This window comes from Desmodus rotundus, chromosome 8 (genome assembly GCF_022682495.2).
Source record: "Desmodus rotundus isolate HL8 chromosome 8, HLdesRot8A.1, whole genome shotgun sequence".
NCBI lineage: Eukaryota > Metazoa > Chordata > Mammalia > Chiroptera > Phyllostomidae > Desmodus > Desmodus rotundus.
This window is the reverse complement of record NC_071394.1, coordinates 2880322-2898811: the sequence shown is the minus strand read 5'-3', so window position 1 is coordinate 2898811 and position 18490 is coordinate 2880322. Positions and strand designations below refer to the sequence as shown.

Here is an 18490-nt window from a genome sequence, read left to right as displayed (position 1 = left end):
CATTCACGGGGCAGCTAGTGACACTCTCCACACGGCACTGCTCCTTCCTAGCAGCAATCGCCATTTCTTCTCAGCCATTCCATCGTCCAGCTCTCACCTGGCTCTGGAGGGTATTCATTCTTATCAGTGAGAGCTGACATTGAGCCCCAGCAAGGGCAAGGGTTTTGCCTAAAGCCACACAGCTCCGAAGGCTCCTGTCTTAACCAGTAAGTACCAGGCATTCCAGTCCCATAGCTCATTACATAATTGCACCCACTGGGGTGTCTGTAAATGGACAACCTGATACAAGTTGAAATGGCCCTGCTGCCCAAGGTCACAGAGAGCATCAGTGCCAAGGTTAGACCTTGAATGTGGGTTCTGATCTTAACGCCATTATTCCTTTACACTGGACATCTCTCCTCCTCACACTTAGATTAACCAGCAGATGAGCAGAAAGGATGCGTGGCCCTTAGGAAGGCCCACTGACCTGTGCTCCTGCTATTCCTGGGGGCCCCGGGGGACCCCGGGGCCCAGCGTCGCCCTGTGCCAGGGAAAACAGAGAAAAAAAACAAGGATGAGTGCCCGGAGCATGCGCAGAGTCGCCAGCAGGCATCACCCTGACACGCCTGCCTGCCAACCTCCCACTAGGACCCCCCACCCCACTCCGCCCCACCCCACCCCAGCGTGTCTGAGCAGAGGGTGTCGGCAGTGCACCCACGGGCATGGTCGGTGTGGCGGCCAGTCACTAGATGGCCCGAGACCCCTGCCTCCTCCCGGAGCCACGCCCTCGACTGGGCTCGTCCGTCTGGAACCCGATGAAAACACCGTTTCCCTCCCCTCCTCACCTTCTTCCCTTCTGTGCCATCTCTCCCTGGCCGTCCCATGAGACCTTTGTCCCCTTTGAAACCCGGCAGACCAGGGAGGCCCGGGGGCCCCGGGGGGCAGTCACGGCACAGGTCCTGGGGGAGAGGCAACAATACACACGGTTACTGGTGAAGCGGGAGGCAGCCACAGCCACAGCCCCGCCCCCGGCAGCAGGAGGCGGCCAGCCAGCCACTTCGGCAACGCAAGCAGGGTGCCACATCCTCCCCACACACGCACTGTGGCCCAACTGCACTTTTCTCTGTCCTGATCTTACCTTAGACTTAACCTCCGAGATGCGTGAATTACTACCTCAGGTTTCCCTACGTCTGGCCAGCCAGACCGCTGGGAGGCCAGCCCAGGACAGTGATGTCAGAAGTGCCCAGACAGACACCTGAGAGCGCCCGAAAAGATGGCAGCGCGGATTTAATGCGAATCTTTGGTGTTCGGAATAGCAGGCTCTGTCCCCAAGGCTTCGGAAGAAACAGCGTCAGAATCTGAGGCCTCATCCGCGGGCTCGCTGGCGTGGTTTCCAGACAAGCAGAGGAAGGGAGGCAAGGCCCTCGGGACTCTCTGGCTGGGCCCGCAGCCCGTCCGGACCGTACCTGGCATCCTTCCTCATCCAGGTGGGCAATGAGGGACTGTGCCCAGGGTGAGCTTGGCGCGGCGTCTCTGAGGCAGTGCAGTGCTGCCCCCAGAACAAATGTCACCCTCTCTCAGCCCCGGAACGCGTTTCCCGGCTTGTCTGTGTTGTCCCTGGACCCTCAGGCTTGGAGCTCAGCATGTGCTGAGCAGTGCACGCTGACTGACCCTCCGCAGCCCTCGTGCCATCTCACAGTTGTGGCGGGGGTCTGCCGTGCCCTCTCTCCACCCGGCCCGCTCCACCTCCCCTCCCCTCTCCTGGGATAGGGGCGAAGGGAGAAAACACAACGAAGGCACCTGGAAGAGTGTCGGACAACTCCCGGTCCAGCCAGCCAGGTGACCAACTCACACATTTGCTCAGCGGCTCCCTCCGTGCTCCCTGCAGAGCGGCCACTCTGTGAGACCGGGGGCCCTTCTGCTGGGAGACCACAGTGAGGACTGAGGACGGGTCTTGAGGAGTTCATGGTCAAATGGTGTCGGCTGACACAAAGCCAGCGCAGGAACTACGGTCTCCTGCATGCCCTGAAGGCGTGCGGGCTGCCATTGATCCTGTTCGGTGAGGCGATGCTTCCGGTGACCCAGCATTCTCACTGTTCTCTGATTCAGGGCGGGCAGGCTCTTTGGGCCCGCCTTCTTTCCATCTGCTTCACTCGTACCCAGTCTTTGAAGATTCCTTAGAAGTTTCCTCCTCCAAGAAGCCCTCCTCATGGCTTCAGACTGGGGCCCGTGTCTTGCTGCTGAAGTGGTCTGTTTATAGCTCCATCCCCCAACAGCATGCAAAAGAAACTATGGCCTCTCCAAAGACAGAGGTGGAAGTGCTTTATCTTTGTGTACCCAGTGCGTAGCAAACAGCCTTCCACGGAGCAACAGTTCAATAAACGGACCCACCGCCTGACCTTTGTGGTCCCGTGCCATGTTCCTTTAGCGGCTGGTTTGAGAAGCTGGCTGAACTTGGGGGGGGGGGGGCACTGTTGGGGTGTATGGAGCAATGGTGAAGGGCATGAGCTGGAGGATACTGTTTTCAGTTGTTGAGTTTCGGTTGGAAGAGTCGTGGGGCTGCGAGCCCCATTACCTATTCCTAGACCCTCCCTAGAGTGCTTCAAAGTGAGACGTGTCCCTGAAACACCACAATGGACACAGGGCAGGGGACTGGAGCCAGCCTGGTGGCAACAGGAACTCTGGCCACTGGGATGTTGCTGGACTCGGAGGGCGCAGTGGCATCCATGGCACCCGAGTGACACAAAATCTCACACTTCCCTACTTCTTCCCAGTTTCTGGCGGGGCAGGCTCTCACCCCAGGGCTGTCCTGGCCACAGACATTGTGAGGGCTGTCCCCTGACGACCAGAGCTGTCAGCAGTCCCCGAGGGGCCGGGGAGGGTCCCGGAGCCCAGTGAGCATAGGCGAGGCCGGCCTCCATGTGACACCCCCCGCCCCCACCCCGAGGTTCACTTTGGCTCCTGAGCTCCTGGGCTCCCACGGTCTCGAGCCCAGACAGGATTCTGCTTCCAACCAGACCATAGTGACACCTCTGCCCATCTCTCTGAGACTCAGCCCCCTTATCTGTGACGTGGGGACCTCAGTCTGGTGAGAAGTGAACGAGATGACGAACGGAACACTCCTGACGCCGTGCCCGGCACACGTCTTTAGCTGCTGCGTGTTGTTATTTCCCTCCCTAAACCCTTTGCCACGCCCCATTCTCAGATCAGAAGCCGCTGACCCCCAACGCCACCTAACCGAGTCACCTCAGGCAAGTGGCGTCACCTGAGTCTATTTCCACATCTGTTAACAAGGCTCATCTCCTACTTTCGGAGATTATGGCAAACTTTAAAAGACATAATGCAGGAGAGCACCCAGCAGGCTGCACGGTTCCTTGGGCGAAATCTATAAATGTTGATTCCCTCCGGTCTCTATCTCCCTCCTTTATTCTGTGATACTCTCAACACACCCACTCACTCGTCACTGTATTCGGCGGGTGCCGCATAAGCAGCAAGCGCTCGGGAAGTGCCTGCAAAAGGGACGACTGCTGCAACCGCTGCTGGGTGCACAAAAGCAGTCAGCACTGCCCAGGAACAGAAACAAAACCCAGGGCACCTCATCCGACTTCTCGCTCTCGACACCGGAACCCTCGAGGCCCAGGGCTGTGGAGCCCATGTTTCAGACCTCTAGGTGACAGGTCGGGGACTCACTACCCGCCTGTGTTCACCAGGTGGCTGTCGGGAAATTCTGGCTCAGGCAAAGGTGAAGCCGGAGAGCTGAGAGGTGCCGAGGGCACGGGCTTGGAGTCGGACACCCCGTCTGGGTCTGGGCTCTGCTGCTCTCCCGCTCTGACACCTGGAACAAGTGACCTCCTCACCTGTGCTCCAGGTCCTGCTCGGTGAAATGCAGGGAGTTGCAGCCCCGCCCCCGGGGCTGCTGGTGAGGATCGGAGGGAATCACCTTCATCCACATGCAGAGGTCGGCCTGCCCAGGCGCAGATCCAACCGAGAACGTTCACTCTGCAGGGCCTCTCGGGAGGCCGTGAACTTCCTACCCAGGCGCTTTTCCAACTAGCGGAATGAGGCCAGTACGTGACCCAATTCTTTGGCAGAGAGAGGTCAATATTCTGTAGTAAAATAGGACTCCCCAGCACGGGTGGGCCCTGCCACCAGCCACCTGGACCAGACCAACGGGCTTTCATCCGCAGCAGGTGACTAAGAGGCAGGGAGCAAGGCCAGTGAACTCTGCAGTCCCGGACAGACCACGAGGGCCCGGCTCTTGTCTGCTGGGCTTCTGGACACTGCGCAGCCCCACAGGACCGGGGCGTCTCGGGGGCCGGCCCACAGGTGGGCGCCCACATTCCCAGCAGGGTGCCTCGTTGCTCTGAGGAACGCAGCTGCATCCTTCAGCAGTTCGGGAATATTGATCTGAATACCCATCTCAGTACCGTGGCCACGAAGCATGACGCGCAGGCCTCTTGGACCCCGCTCCGGTCATCACCGGCATAAAGACTGGGGCGTCCGCAGGCTGAAGTCCGGGGCCGATGCAAACCCAGAGCCCCCCAGAGCGATGGCATTATGAGAAATGGTCCGGGCCAATGAGGGCCGGTATAAACACAGGACCAAATCGAGAGATAACGGTTTCTCGTCTTGTCCTTGACTGCGGAAAAAGCGCCGTCTCGTCAATAAAATCAGAAGGACTGTGTTTTCTACTACTTAATTTTTAACAAAATGTATGCTTTTCTATCAAGGGGATGTGCAGGGAGATGACACGTCCCAGACTTCTGAGAAGGCCTTGTCTCTTCTGGTCCCCTCCCCTGCTCTCAGGCATGAACTAGCTGTTTGCTGACATCGCCCGAGTGCTGTTTCAGCACAGAACGAAAGGAAGGGGCTCTTCACCCCAAATCCAGGGCCCGGCTTCTCCCAAAGTTCAGACAAAGGCTTCCTGTGGAGGCCGCAGGACCGACCTTTCTGAAACGGGAAATCTAGCCCCGTCTCCATCTTGCTCCAGCCGTTCCCAGCTCTCCACCGTTTGAGACCTGGGACATGTGGGCAGCCAGCATTCACTGCCCCGTGTCAGCAGCTCAACTCCCCGGGTCTCGCCCCTCACGGAGACAGCGTGCATGGTGCTGAGTCTCTGCCCAAACCTGGACTCCCCTCGGCCCCAGAGCCCAGCAGCTGCCCCCACCATCCCACATCTGTGTGGCCCAGGCACCAGCGAGACCCACAGCCAACCTGTCCAACTCTTCCCAGAACGGGAGGAGGCAGTCCCGGTGGGGGTTAAAGGTCAGTCTCTGGGCTCAGTGAGGAAAGGGTTCGATTCCCAGGAAGTCACTGACCCTCACAGGTTCCTTACATGCAGAACAAGCACACCAGCCTCGCCAGCCTCACAGAGTCACATGCAGACGCAGTCAGAGACAAACGGGAGGCGATGAACTTGGCACCGCCCACAAGCCCTTTCTGTGAGGACGGGAAAGCCCTACTCCTGCAAGGTAGCCAGGTGTCCCGTCAGGTAGCCAGCAGCCAGCCACGTAGGGCTGTTACGTACTTGGAATGTGGCTGGTATGGCCACGGACCTGAATTTTTATTGCGGTTTCTTTAAACTGACACAAGGCCAGTCACTGCCTGGTTGGACAGCGGGTTAGCATGTCATCAGGCACAGTGCGATCTCAACACGTGTTGCTATTGTTAATACTGTAACAGCTGTTCAGACAATACAGAAACACCTGACCGAGACCGCCCATCCCCCCCACCACTGCCACGGTGCACCCATGTCACTTCATGCTCCTACCTTAACCAGGAGATTGATGTCCTCCGGAGACAGCTCTGCCGAGGGGCCCTGCCGAGGTGAACACGCGTGAATTCAGACACGCGCACACATGGACAGCATGTCCCATGCCACCTCAGACAGTGGGGCCTGCAGGCTGTACCTCGTAACACACCTCTGCACACACCTGTGCTGCGCACACAGCCCAGGCTACGCCCCAGACCTGGGAGCCGCAGACAGAACTTTCCTGAAGCAGGCACCGCACAGGCCAGTCCCCGCTGAGTCTGGCTGGCATGGGCCTTTCTGGTCCCCAGCGTCCTTCTGCTGGCTTCCCTCTCCTGGTGGTCCCTCCTAAGCCCCACCCCATTAGCACCTTGCAGGTCACGCAGACACTGGGGAAGGCGAGGGGTAGAGTCTCGCAATTCCCCAGATGAGTAGAAGCTGCTGCTATCAGTCATTCACAAGCTGGTGTGAACTTAAAGCAACCTCTTCAGCTCTCCCAGGTGAAACGCACTGTAAATAAACCTCCTCTGCCAATATAGCTTGAACGTCTCCAACTCCAGAAAGGGGGTTTCAGAAGTCGGGAGCAATTGCAAAGCCTCTGAAGGAGGCAGGAGTCGGCAGGTCACTGAAGCCACCTTCACACCCGCCATGTGTTGGAATGTGATGTTATGATGGTGGCCAGCCCGAGCCCCAGGTGGCTGCAGGCTGGGTGCGCATTACAGGGCAAGGAACACAGGCCAGGGGGAAAAGGAAAAGGAGACGGCAGACAGCAGAGGGAAGAAGGGTCTCGGGTACGAACTGGAGGCTGGCGTGCCCTGCGCCAACTTCCCAGCTTGTCACGGAAACGGAGTCAGACAGCGCTCTGCAGAGGGGGTGGTGCGCCACCTCCAGCGGTGGGAACCTGGGGCCACAATCAAATTTGTGGTGGCTGCTTTCTTCCCGTTGAGTTGGAGTCTAGGTTTAGGAACTCCAAACCTCGCCCAGCACCTCAGAGAGGCTGAACGCAAGGCAATCTTCCTGGAGACTCCTCTCATCCTGGCCCCGAGGGGTTTCGGCCCCACCCCGTGGCTCACAAAGCCACGTGATGGTGGCATCATACACGTTTGCCCAGAACACGACCTTGGTACTAGCCGGGATGTGTGTGCATTGTTGTCTGTGTTAATATGTTTGCGTGTTTGGCCAACCCTCTGGGCTACAGCGCCTGGGGACACCCGAGGGAGACGCGCAGGACCGACTCGGGTTTGCAGGTGCTGAAGGAACGACCAGCCCTGTGGAGACAGCTCCCGGGGGCCACGGCTGCTTAGGACAAAGCCGAGACCTCCCCTCTTCACCTGCAGGGACGCTGTGGAGGAAGGCCAACCTCTGTGATGTTGACTTCCTGAAGCTTTCATTTAAAAGGGCAGCGGGGGCTTCATCTTGGAGCCTCCCTCCCTGCCCTGGGAAGTTAATTAAGCTCATGGTTCATGCTGTTCGGACCGGGGTGCTCTCCCGCCCCAGCACTGTGTCCTCTGGCACGTTGCCTTGCTGGCCTGGGTATGATTAGAGTGAGCTAAGTTGGGCACCACGGCGGCGTTAGGCACAAAGGGAGCAAGAAGGAGTGAGTTTTCAGTCCAGGGTCAGCGTGGCCTTGGGATAATTTAATTAATGACTGTTCTGACCCATTTTGGCAAGCCTGACGAGACAGGTGTCAGAAAGAACCACAGGAACTGGGGGTGGGGGGGGCAGTGGCCCCCCAAAGGGACGCAGGACAAGGAAGACTGCCATGCCCACCTCCGAGGGGCTGGTCACACATGGAGGATGGACAGGGAACAGACGGGGAAGTGTGAAGGGTGTGCTCTGCCTGACCCTCCAGCCTGCTATGCCCACCTGCCAGGTGCCAGACTCCACCTGGACACCCCCGCAGGTTCTGGGCCGGTGACTGACTGCGGTGGGGGAACCCGAGGCTGGACCCCAGGTAAACCCGCAGCTTTGACTGGCTTGTCACCTGCCACGTCCTGCAGGTCTCTCCTGAGGGCACCCCGTCACCCCGTCACCTGCCCAGCACTGCCCGCCAGAGGCTCTGCTTCCTGGGAACCAACCCTAGGTGGGCGTTCAGGTACAGGAATTCTGAGCCCCAGGCCCCTCTCTACCCCGTCCCCTCAGGGATGAGCCCAGCGCTGTGAACGTGAACTCAGCAGCCTGGGCTGTCCAAGCTCTGCCTGTTCCAAAGGTAGGTCCGGCCCTGCCTGCTCCTGAGGGGCCCCCTCAAAGCCTCACCCGGCAAGGGTCTTGTTCACCTGCTCCGGGCCACTCGGAGTGTCTGTGCCAGGGCTGTGACCTGCGGGGGGCCTTGGGCCGTGCATGGGTTCGGCCTGTGGAGGGCTGGAGACCGAGTCACTCAGCTTGGTCACGCCAGGGTTCCACACTCCACAGTCACCCCTGAGAAGACCCTGGGCACCGAGGCAGGGCTGAGCTTCCTGGGCAGCCACACCCCCCACTTTCCCTGTCATCTCACGGGCCGCTCGACAACACAGCTGCGGGGAGAAGGAAGTGCCCGAGGTCCTGGGGAGAGGACACCCGGAAGCTCACACCTGGTCCCTCCTGCCTGCTGCCCTGCCCCCAGTGCTTTGCCGGTTTTCGCCATCTGTTTACTGTCACAAACCGTGAGAGTTACAGCTTTCCTAAGTTCCAGGGGTCCTAGCGGTTCACTGACCTGAGGCTGGTCTGCGGACCCCGGAAAGAGGACTTAACTGATTAGCGAATCAGAGGCACCTGAGAGTGTGTTCGGTGACTTGAAAGGTAGTTAAAATAACTCATTCCCCACTGACCTGCACCTCCCGCCCTCTCTCTCACAGTGTGACGCAGTCCGGGTTGGCCACGTCATCAGCTGGACGCTGTGGCTGACCTCTCCTTGCACAGAGGTGTCCAGGTCTAGGGCTGGCGGAGCTCAGCTGAGCCCCTCTGGCCTGAACCTGCCCCGTCCACCCACTTCCCCAGGGCCTGACGCGTGGGTGATGGAGTGCACCCCATGGAGGAAGCGCGGGAAAGAAGTTACCCCTCACGTCCAGCCAGACCTTTCACTCAGCCCACTGGGAGGTGTGACACAAAAAGGTCCAGGCCCTTCTAGACAGACCAGCACCACCCAGGTCTCTGCTGTGCCCAGCAGCCTGGACTGGGAAGGGACAGTTGCTCAAGCCACCCGGGGCCTCTGGGCCTCAGGTGCCCAGCTGAGACGCAGCAGCCGGGCTTGGGAAGAAGGCCCGGGGCCTCCAGAGCCATGTCCTGGGGGCAGGGGAAGGGCTCCTGCCCTGGGGGGCGCACTGGCTCTTGAAACCAGAGTTCTCAGTCTCGGTCTTGATGCCTGGGACTCCCCAGTCGTGGCGCCCCGTCCCTTCTTTCTTAGGTAACGTCTTCCAATGGACTCACCTGCCCTGTCCCTGCACAGCTGCCTCCCGATCCCCAGACCTGCTCCCAGCTCTGTGCCTTCCTGCAGCCCGTGGCCGGTTAGTTGGCTAACCCTTTGGGGCCCCTCTGGTGCTGGCCACCAGGTCAGGGGGTCCCAAGAAAGTGCCAGTGCCTCGCCTCGGGGAAGCCGCAGGAGCCCCGGGAGGGAGTGCGGCCACACCACCGAGGGCCACACTCAGGACGGACGGTTCCTGCTCAGGCTGCCATGGCCTCTCCCGCCCAAGCTGCGTCCCCACGAAGGTGGGCACCTGGGCGGCCTTCCAGTGACTGAACAGAGAATAGGCAGTGGACCCGTGAGGAAGCCGCATACCTGCCACGCCCATCTGCTCACCCCAGTCCCACGTCCTACCCTCCTCTGGCCTGCCCTATGCCGGAGGCTGCACCCCAGGACCCTCTCACAGGCCCGCCCACCCACCCACAGGCCTCCCTCTGAGGGGCACCATCAGGAAGCCGGCTGGGGACATGCTGCTCCCTTCCTGCGTCGGCCACACTTCCCTGTCTGGCCTTGGCTTTGAACCCATGACTACAACTGCTCTCGGCCCCCTCCCCACCACCATCTCTCCCACTTGGTTCTGAAAATGGGGGCAATGGTGGCACCGGGTCCCCACCGCGCTCTATCTCTGGGCATCATGGTGTCTCTGCTCATGGCTTTAGAGAAAGTCTCTTCTTCAAAGTCTCCTGAAGCATCTGAGTCGCCTTTAATCTCGCTAGAGCCCCGACCGATCGACTGTTAATATTCATGCAGATCAGTGAAAGCACGTACTGGTTTTCCGGGAGGCCCCCTCTCTCCTGGATTTCCTGGGACGCCCTGAGAGAAGAAAGAAAACATTGACCACCCTGCCCTGCTCAGCCCACACCCTCCCCTGACCTCCGAATCTGCCAAGGTGAACTCAGTAGGAAAAAGAAACGCCTGACCGTGAAGTCTGGCACCAGCGAAAACGCAGGGTTTCCCACGTCAGCTGGCCACGGAGGCTCCCCAGGCAATGTCGAGCGCGGGGAACGTTGCGGACAGAAAGCTACCCCTCCTCTAACTCCCGCCCAGGACACAGAACTGAAAACAACTCACACACAGTGTACACACGTGTACTCACAAGCATGCACACACACACGCCCGTCCTAAACTTCTGCCACCCTTTCCCAAACATGGGCAGCAGGCCCAGCTTCACGGAGGAGGCGGGCCCTTCTGTGAGGCTGGCCCGATGGATCTCACAGGCGGTGGATCGGGGACGAGGGAGCCAGGAAGGGCGGGGCAGGGACTAGAAGGGCACTTCTCTTCTGAGGGGGAACCCAAGGAAAGGAGCGGAGGGGGTTGTTGTTCCTGCTGGTAGAGAGCTGGGATGGCAGAGATGCGAAGGCGCGAGTCTGAGCAATCGGCACAGCCGCCGTGGAGCCAGGCATGGCTGCCCGATAGGGGCTCATCGCAGCCACCCATCCGCCGGGCAGGGAGCAGGTGCCGAGTCGCTGGTGTGGGCCCGGCACACTGCTTGGCCTCAGGGACCCACAGACGCGCCAGACCCAGGGTCCCCAGCTCCTTGCCTCTCAGGTCTGTCTGAGCAAAGGCCAGACAGTGCCGTAAGAGCCGAGGGGATGCGTCCCACTGGACATCAGACAAGTCTGTGAATTCCCCGAGGGAGAAAGCCCTCCCGGGAGGGTCAGGGACAAGTCCAGGGAGAAGCTGGGCCCGGTCTGAACAGAACAGACCACCTAGACGTGCAACAGAATCGGCCGAAAATAGGAGGGGTTGTGTGGGATGCCAGGAGGTTCTGAAAGCGCAACACATAAGCGAAATAAATCAGCCTGGACAACACAAAATTACAGGCCACGATCCACAGAAGGGCAATAACTTGGAACGTCACAGTGAAGGGCAGGGACTAGTGCAGGAGACTAGCTCCTCCGGGGCTCCCTGGAGACTGTGGGTTGGGGGGCTCCGGGGGGTCTATAGTCACCTGGCCGAGCCCATACCGTGTCCCTCTACTCACGTCCTGGCCCGCTGGTCCCTGGGGGCCGGGGAATCCAGGTAAGCCTCGGGGTCCCTGAGGAGAAAGAAGAGAAGACTCCCGCTACAGTGGAGGCTGAAAGGCCCCGACCTTCGACCACAGCGGGCTTCTCCCTGTGCAAATGGCCTGTAGTCACAAGGACTCGATGCCACCCTGCTCAGAGTGTGCCCGTCCCCACGCGTGTGGGTAGACGTGGAAATGTGCTCAGAGGACACGCCGGGAGCCGGGAGTGGAAGGGACGGTGACACGGGGACCCAGGCCTGGGCTCCAGCCCTGGCTGACGCTCCGTGTCCTGGATGGAGAACCGTCCTGGGGGAAGTTAACCTGGCGGCGGCCCAGCACAGCACCCAGCACTTGGGTGACAGTTAATGCACACGTGTGCTGATCAGCCAGGGCTGCTCCACTCGTCCTAAGGACAAACGTTTGTCCCCCGTGGTGCCTCCAGCGCCGAGTCCACCGACCTCCCTTCGGGCTGAGGCTCTGACCACACCCACCTGGGACCCTAGAGCGATCCCACCCTCCTTCACGCCCAGCCGTGTGGTTGGGAGTGATGAAGCCAGGACTCTACATGAGCACTTCTGGCAATGCGATGAATCCATTACACCACGGCCGTCCTGTGATGCAGAGGTGCTCCGAGCACAGCCAGACGCAGAGGCCAGAATGCAGCGTGACCCCTGCCTGCCCCGCCTCCCACAGGCCAGTGCTTCCCGGGGAGAGTCCGCTCTGTAGCCCTGGCTGCACCCATGTAAAACTGCTTTGATCAGAGCAGAGTCCCTCCCACTGAAACCCAGCCCCTTATTTAAACCATACTGTACCGGCGGTCCTTTGTCTCCTGGGGGTCCAGCGGGGCCCTGAGAAACAACAGAGAGTAAGTAAGCAAAGCAGGGATGAGGCGTCCTTTGGAACACGCTGCGGGGGCTATTTCTAAGCCCCGTCTTTAACTGACGAAAGGAGGTGTGAACTTCCTCCCACCTTCAAGCCAGACTGTCAGGTGACAGAGAAGGGCCACTTGTTCTCTTCCTGCGTGGACCTGGCCTGAGCGCAGGGAGGGCCCAGAGGTCCTGGGAGTCAGCTCCCCAGGGAGCAAGCAAGCTTCAACCAGGGACCAGCAGAAGCTGCCCAACACCAGGCTCTGCTGCCCCCAAGGCCCCGGGGGCGTGAGGGGCATGAGCCCCTGTGGCCCCGGCAGAAATGGTCCATGAACTCCTCCCCCTTCTCAGCGCTGATTCCTGAGAGCACTTCCCACAGGCACTCCTCGCCCTGGACTGAGGTCCACGGGGACACCCCTGCAGGACCCTGGCCTGGACGGCGGAGCACTCAGCCAGCACTCACAGTTCCGTGGGGGAGGTGTGGCCCAGGCACGGACCACTGGGCAAACGGCAGTGCTCCTGCGAAGGGGCAACCTGCGTCCCCAGGGGACTCACACCCCATGCTCACCTTCTGCGCACACCTGCCACAAACCCTCCTCACAGATGTCCAGGCCGTGGGGAGCCCAGGCCCGTGGCCAAAGGCAGGAATTATGAAAACGCAATAACGTTTCGTCCACCATGGGAGCGCTCCGTGGGGAAAGTGGGGGAGACACACCGCACAGCTGATGGACGGCCTCTTGGCTGGAAGCTGCCAGTTACGTTCCAGGTGGGGTCACTTAGGGCAATGCCACCGGCCTTGACCTGGGGGGCAGTGGGCAGTGACTGTGTCTGCCTCTGCCACCTGGCTTTCTGATTAAAGGCATGGTCCCGTGGATACTTAGAAAGCACCTGGGACGTGCAGAGACCTGCTAAGTGATGGCAGAGGGGGCTGGCACCCAGGTTCAGCTCTGCGGGGTCACGTAGGGTCAGTTTCTGTCCTGAGGGCTGACTCCCAGGGCTCGGAGCCCTAAGGGCAGCGGACTGGCCCCGTGAGAAGCAGGGCCTCCCACCTGGGAAAGTCTGAGCTCCTGCGTTTGTTCCCTGCCTGTTGCTCCTTCCACTTACCAAAGGACTGAAAAAATCGCCCCGGGCGAAAGAGAAAGGGGGTGTAGGAAAGCAGAGGGCTGTGTTCCTCAGGAATTCTAGCTGAGAATTTCCGTTAAGACAGACTAAAACTAAACTTTCCCGAGGGGATTGCACATGGCCTCTCCCATTTGGGAAAGTCCAGAGCCCGGCCCTCCCTACCACTTCAAGTGAGCCCCCCAGCGAGGGTGGGGGCAGAAGGGAGGAGTCATTTCAGGTGGGGGGTGAGGCATGCTTGGGCGCAGAAGTCCCCCCAGGGAGATATGAGCCCAAGACCAGCTCTGGGATCTAAGGAGACCACACAGGGAGAAAAGGGGATTATTTTTTGTTTTACAAGCAATACTGTGGCTATTGATACATTAGATTTCCTTTCCGAGTCTTTGAGGGATGAGTGAAGCACGGCGTTGTTTTCATTACTTCTGGCTGTGGTCTGCAGTACTTGAAAGCAGAACCAGCAGAGGCAGGCCACACGCTCCGTCTGCTCTGCTGTGCTTGGGCTACATTTAAAGGGAGTCAGGTCAGACTGGGCCTCAGGGCGAAGGTGATGGGGACAACAGTGGGTGGGCTGGATGGATGGGGCTCGGCAGTGGTTTGAGCCTCTTTTGAGTAACAGTGAGGCAGGAGCCACAGACTCCAAGTTCATGTCTCCCCCAGAGCCGTATTTTGAGACTGAATCCCCACTGCGTTGGAGGTGGGGGCTTTGTGGGGGCGACAAGGTTCTAAGAGTGGGGCACTCATGATGGGAATCAGTCAGGAGCCCCTCCCACTCCACGCCGTGAGGATACAGCAAAGACTACCGTCTGCGAACCAGGAAGAGGGCCCCAGACGCTGAACGTGCCGGGCACCTGACCTTGGCCTCCAGCCTCCGGAACTGTGAGAAACAAGTGTCTGCGGGTTGCAAGCACTCTGGCTGGTGTTTTTGTTACAGCCGCCAGAACGGACTGAGACAACCTGACCTTCAGGAAAAAAGTAAATGCAAGTGATGGTGTACGAATAAGGGGCTGCGTCTCTGCGAAGGAGAGACTCAACAGGAGGAGGTAACCCCAAACCCCAGGACTGGAAGCGGGCGCGACTTCAGAAGGCTATCACCCAGGTCATCATCCAGTTACAGGGTGGGGAGGGGTGGGGTTGCGAAGGGAAGACTCAGAAGCAATGGCGGAAGATACAGGAGACCGTAATTCTAAATGTCCATCCTCTGTGCAAGTAATTGTCTAAATTTCAACTCCAGAGGTACCAGCTTTGAGAGAGGGAGTGTTCTATTTCTAGAGGGACGCAGGCGCAGGCTGGTGGAAGATACCAACGGCCATCTGCAGTGTGGGCGGGGGTCTGGATTGGCCTCTGTGATCCCTTATGGCTCAAAGATCTCCCCATCACGAGAGCCACCACCCACAGGGACTCTGCGGACTCACACTGCCAACTGATGTGCATTATTCACCAAGCACCAGTTCGGAGGCTGTTTTCATACCTTTCCTGATTGCACGTCGGTTCTCACCTGTACACTAGCTGGGGGGGTGGGGGGTCATAAACGCACTTTTGCGGGAGACACAAGCAAGCATGCTTTCTCTCCCACCCCACGCCCCTGCCCCAGCCGATTCAGGGCCACTGGCTGTCACTCCATTTTTGCAGAGTTTGTCCAGAGTCTTTGTTTGAAATGAGTTTTGTTCTCTCCTCTTTGAAGCAGATAGGTCTGGGTCTCCCCAGTCCCTGCTTCAGTCACAGTGTTGGCCACAGTGGACAGGCCTGAGGACCGGTGACCCCCGCCAGGCTGGCTGGGAAGGCGTGTCCCCGCAGGTGGCCCAGGGTGCACCTGGGGGCAGCAGGGATGGGCTGGGTGGCCACAGGGTAAGGAAGGGCTGGAGGAATAGGGACTCACAGGAGGGCCAGCAAGCCCGATGCCCGGGTCGCCGCGGCTGCCAGGAGAGCCAGGGATCCCCGGCACGCCTCGGTCCCCCTGGAAAGAGAAAAATAACATCGAGGGCTCAGCTCCCTGAAGGCAGGGCCCAGGTTCCAGGGAATTACGCTCTTCTCTCTGTCCGGACTGCGCTCCCCAGCGGGCCTCTCCTGGAACCTGGACAGCTCACCCGAGCAGCCCGTTGTCCCGCCCAGGCCAACAGGCCTGGCCTCAGCCACCGAGAGCCATTCTGCCCCTCCAGGCTGACTAACCTCACCCACGGCTTCAAATGCGACTGACACTATGACCCCGGCCACGTGACCACAGCACCAAAGTTTCCCAGGCTTCCTCCAGAGCTCACCATGTCCCCACACTGCCCACACCCCAGACGGGACCCCGCACCCCCGTTTCAGCTCAGTTCCCGTGTCACCAGTGAATTCATTCATCAGTTCAGCCATAACCTCCCAAGAACCTGTCTGCTGTGGGTCACGCTCCCCGGGGGTGGGAGGGGCGAGGTGCGTGAGATGGGACCTTTGCCTTCAAGCTCAGTGGTTAATAGAGTGTGGGCCTCGGTTCCGACTTCAACACTGATTAACTGTCACCCTAAGGGTGTGACGAGTCCCTCGAGCTGCAGCTGCTTTATCACAGGAGCTGCTGCGTCAGCAGCTGTCCTGCACAGCAAAGGAGGCTATGCATGCGGAGGGCCTGGCCTGGAGCCCGGCCCAGCGCCCGGCTACAGCATAGGCAGGTGGGCAGCTCTGGACACTGCTTCTCTCACGTGCCTGCCATCCTGGACTCGGGTGGGAAGAGAGAGAAGGGGAAGGAACTGTGTTTGCCTTTTCCAGGAGAAGGAAACCGAGACAGTCGTGCCTTCGAGTCCACAATCTCAAAAGCCCCAGCTGGCAGTAAACCCTGGCTGTTCTGACCCAGGCTCCTTACAGGCTTCAGTCACCCCATTTCCTCAGGGATGGACACGGATTTCGGGGCGTCAGTACGAACGTGGTTGCTTAGGAGTTTCGCCTATCACACCAGTGAGGGTTACATACGCAGAGAGTGTGCCCATTGCTACCTTTCCAAATTCCAACAGAAACCACACCCCAAACACACAGGGCCCCAACAGTTGAGACAGAGTGTGTGACAGAGTGAGACCCTGCATTAGGGCGGCTGACCTGCCACGTGGACCCAAGGGCAGGAGACCTTGTTCCAGCCCTTTCACACCTCGGGGTGAGTCAGCTTGTGTGACAAGTGACGGCGCCTTGCGAGGCCATGAGGAAGAGCCGAGGAGGTGACAAATGCAGCAGGCCCACTCAGGTCGCCTGACACTGCTGGGCAGCACATTGCTTTGCCTAGTTTTGGGTTTTTCAGCTTCAAAAAACCCATTAACAATCCATAGATCCTCCAGGCCCATGGTGGGGGTGGGCACGCCTCCTGAGACCCACAGCGCCCCTCGCCTCTGCCCAGCCCCCTCTGGAAATTCTCTTCAAAGTCCCAGATGGTACCTGTGTGCCTTTAGGATGCTATGGAGTGACCGGTTCTGGGGAATACCAGCTGCTGGGGAGTGCAGGGGGAGGGGGGAGCGGGGAGTCAGGAGATGAGGCAAATATGAGGAAAGCGCAGTGAACTCAGAATGGACGTGCTCGGCGTGGTCCCTGTCACCAGTGTAGGGTCGCCAGGGGAAGATCGGGCAGCAAGAGCTCACGCCAGCAGTCGGTGACTCTGGGTCCAGTTCGGACAGTGTCCTGCTGGTCCTGTGACCTTAGGGTAAGTCCCATAACCTGTCTGCACACCTTAGGACCTTCATCCCTTAGAATAAAAAAGAACATTCTCCCCAATTCCCAAGTATCCCACTCAGAAAGACTCATTTAAACAATAAGAGGCCACCTAACACTGGGTATTACAGGTATGTTACCATCATTTTATCAGCAGACGTAGAAGACGAAGTGAACCAACCATGCATACACGTCAGGGAAACCCACATCCCTCTGCACCTCGGTTTTCCCCGGAGAGATTCAGCGGAGACTTTCTCACTGTGACTCGTGCCTCTGTCTGGCTCGTTCTTCTTCCCAAGGCCACTCCGTGCCCATCAGCACCCTAACTCACAAGCTAAGCCACCGAATGCACGTCCTTCTGAGCTGTTTACCCCTGCTTCCTGCACAGTCTGTGACCTGCAGGGGGGACGGTCTCCCACTGTGCTCTGGCTCCCGAGCCCCTGCCCATCTGCTGGGACTGGGCCCGACTATCCCGCTGCCTCAAGCCTCCACCTGCCGTCCCCTAGGCCCTCTTGCGGACATTCGTACATGTCTCCGTTCCTCCCACCACACTGCCCTCCCAGGGTGTCTGCCCGACAACCTGCTGCAGTATGAGCATCTTAAAAGTACAAACTGTCCAGTCTCTTCCTCACCCACGAATCCACCAGACACGGGTCAGGACCTAGCGTGAGTCAGACCCTGCGCTGGAGGGACGTGACCCACCGAGGAACACGGAGGTGCACGGAGGTGTCCATGGGCGCTCACGGTGAAATTCTCTTAATGGGAAAATTTCAACTCCCCAGAAGACGGCAAAGGGACCTGGAACACTTATTTGCTCAAAAAGGTAAAAAGTTTTGGAAAGAAGGAATCAGGAAGTGGCCTGAAAGATGGCAGAAGGCAGTGGAACAACACGGTGAATGGGTTGTTCAATACAGTTATCGGGGAACATGACAAACGTGTCTTATTTTTACTTTGAAACCGAATGAACTTTGTGGCCAACCCAGTACAAGGTCTCCCTCTAAGGCACCCACAGCACCCGCGGCGTGTTCAGATGGACACGCACCTTGGTTCCAAGAGGCCCAGGTAATCCAGGTGGTCCGCGGAGCCCCTGGGGGAGTGAAGACACAAGGTGGTCACGGAACCCCGAGTGAGCGCTTCCCCACCACCACGTGCCCGCTGGCTGCGCCCTATGCTGTAGGGGCCGGGGCAGACGTCCCGGAGCCCCCCGTGGCCTTGCTGTGCAAAGGAACCCGCCTGTTTTCGAGCCACGAGGCCCCTGGGTGGAAATCCTGACTACCTCCCACCACTTCTGCGGGACCTTGGGCAAACCCCTTGGTCTCAGACTTCCCTTTCCCACCTGCGATCCTTATTCCACGGGCCCCGCCAGTCCGGGCGGGGCCTGCTCCCAGAGCGGGGCTCCTCTGACCGCACAGCCGGGCCTGTCCCTCATTTACCATGCGGCCCAGACCCAGGGAGCCCGGAGGGTTCCGCAAATGCCACATCACACGTGGACCAGGAAGCCCCTTCTCTGCGCACATGCCGTGCCTGGCCCAAGCTGTGGGTAGGTCTGCTCGGCTGTCTCAGGAGCATCTCGATGTCAGCTCCGGTCCAACTCTGCGTCCCCAGCACCTGCCCCGCTGGCCTGCACCGCACCAGAGACCACTGTTCCCCGTGCCCCCACCACACACCCT

The 18490-nt window shown here is 59.4% G+C and overlaps 1 protein-coding gene across 1 annotated transcript in view; it reads right to left on the bottom strand.

Moving 5' to 3' along the window:
- Positions 1-18490, bottom strand: part of COL22A1 (collagen type XXII alpha 1 chain) — a 177119-nt gene that overhangs the window by 39624 nt on the left and 119005 nt on the right. Inside the window, exons 38-45 of the mRNA XM_045181756.3 lie at positions 17863-17907; positions 15034-15111; positions 11985-12020; positions 11152-11205; positions 9936-9980; positions 5750-5797; positions 825-938; positions 467-520 (exon numbers count right to left, since the gene is read on the bottom strand). Coding sequence (XP_045037691.2) covers positions 467-520; positions 825-938; positions 5750-5797; positions 9936-9980; positions 11152-11205; positions 11985-12020; positions 15034-15111; positions 17863-17907 — 474 coding nt within the window. The remainder of the gene's footprint in view (positions 1-466; positions 521-824; positions 939-5749; positions 5798-9935; positions 9981-11151; positions 11206-11984; positions 12021-15033; positions 15112-17862; positions 17908-18490) is intronic.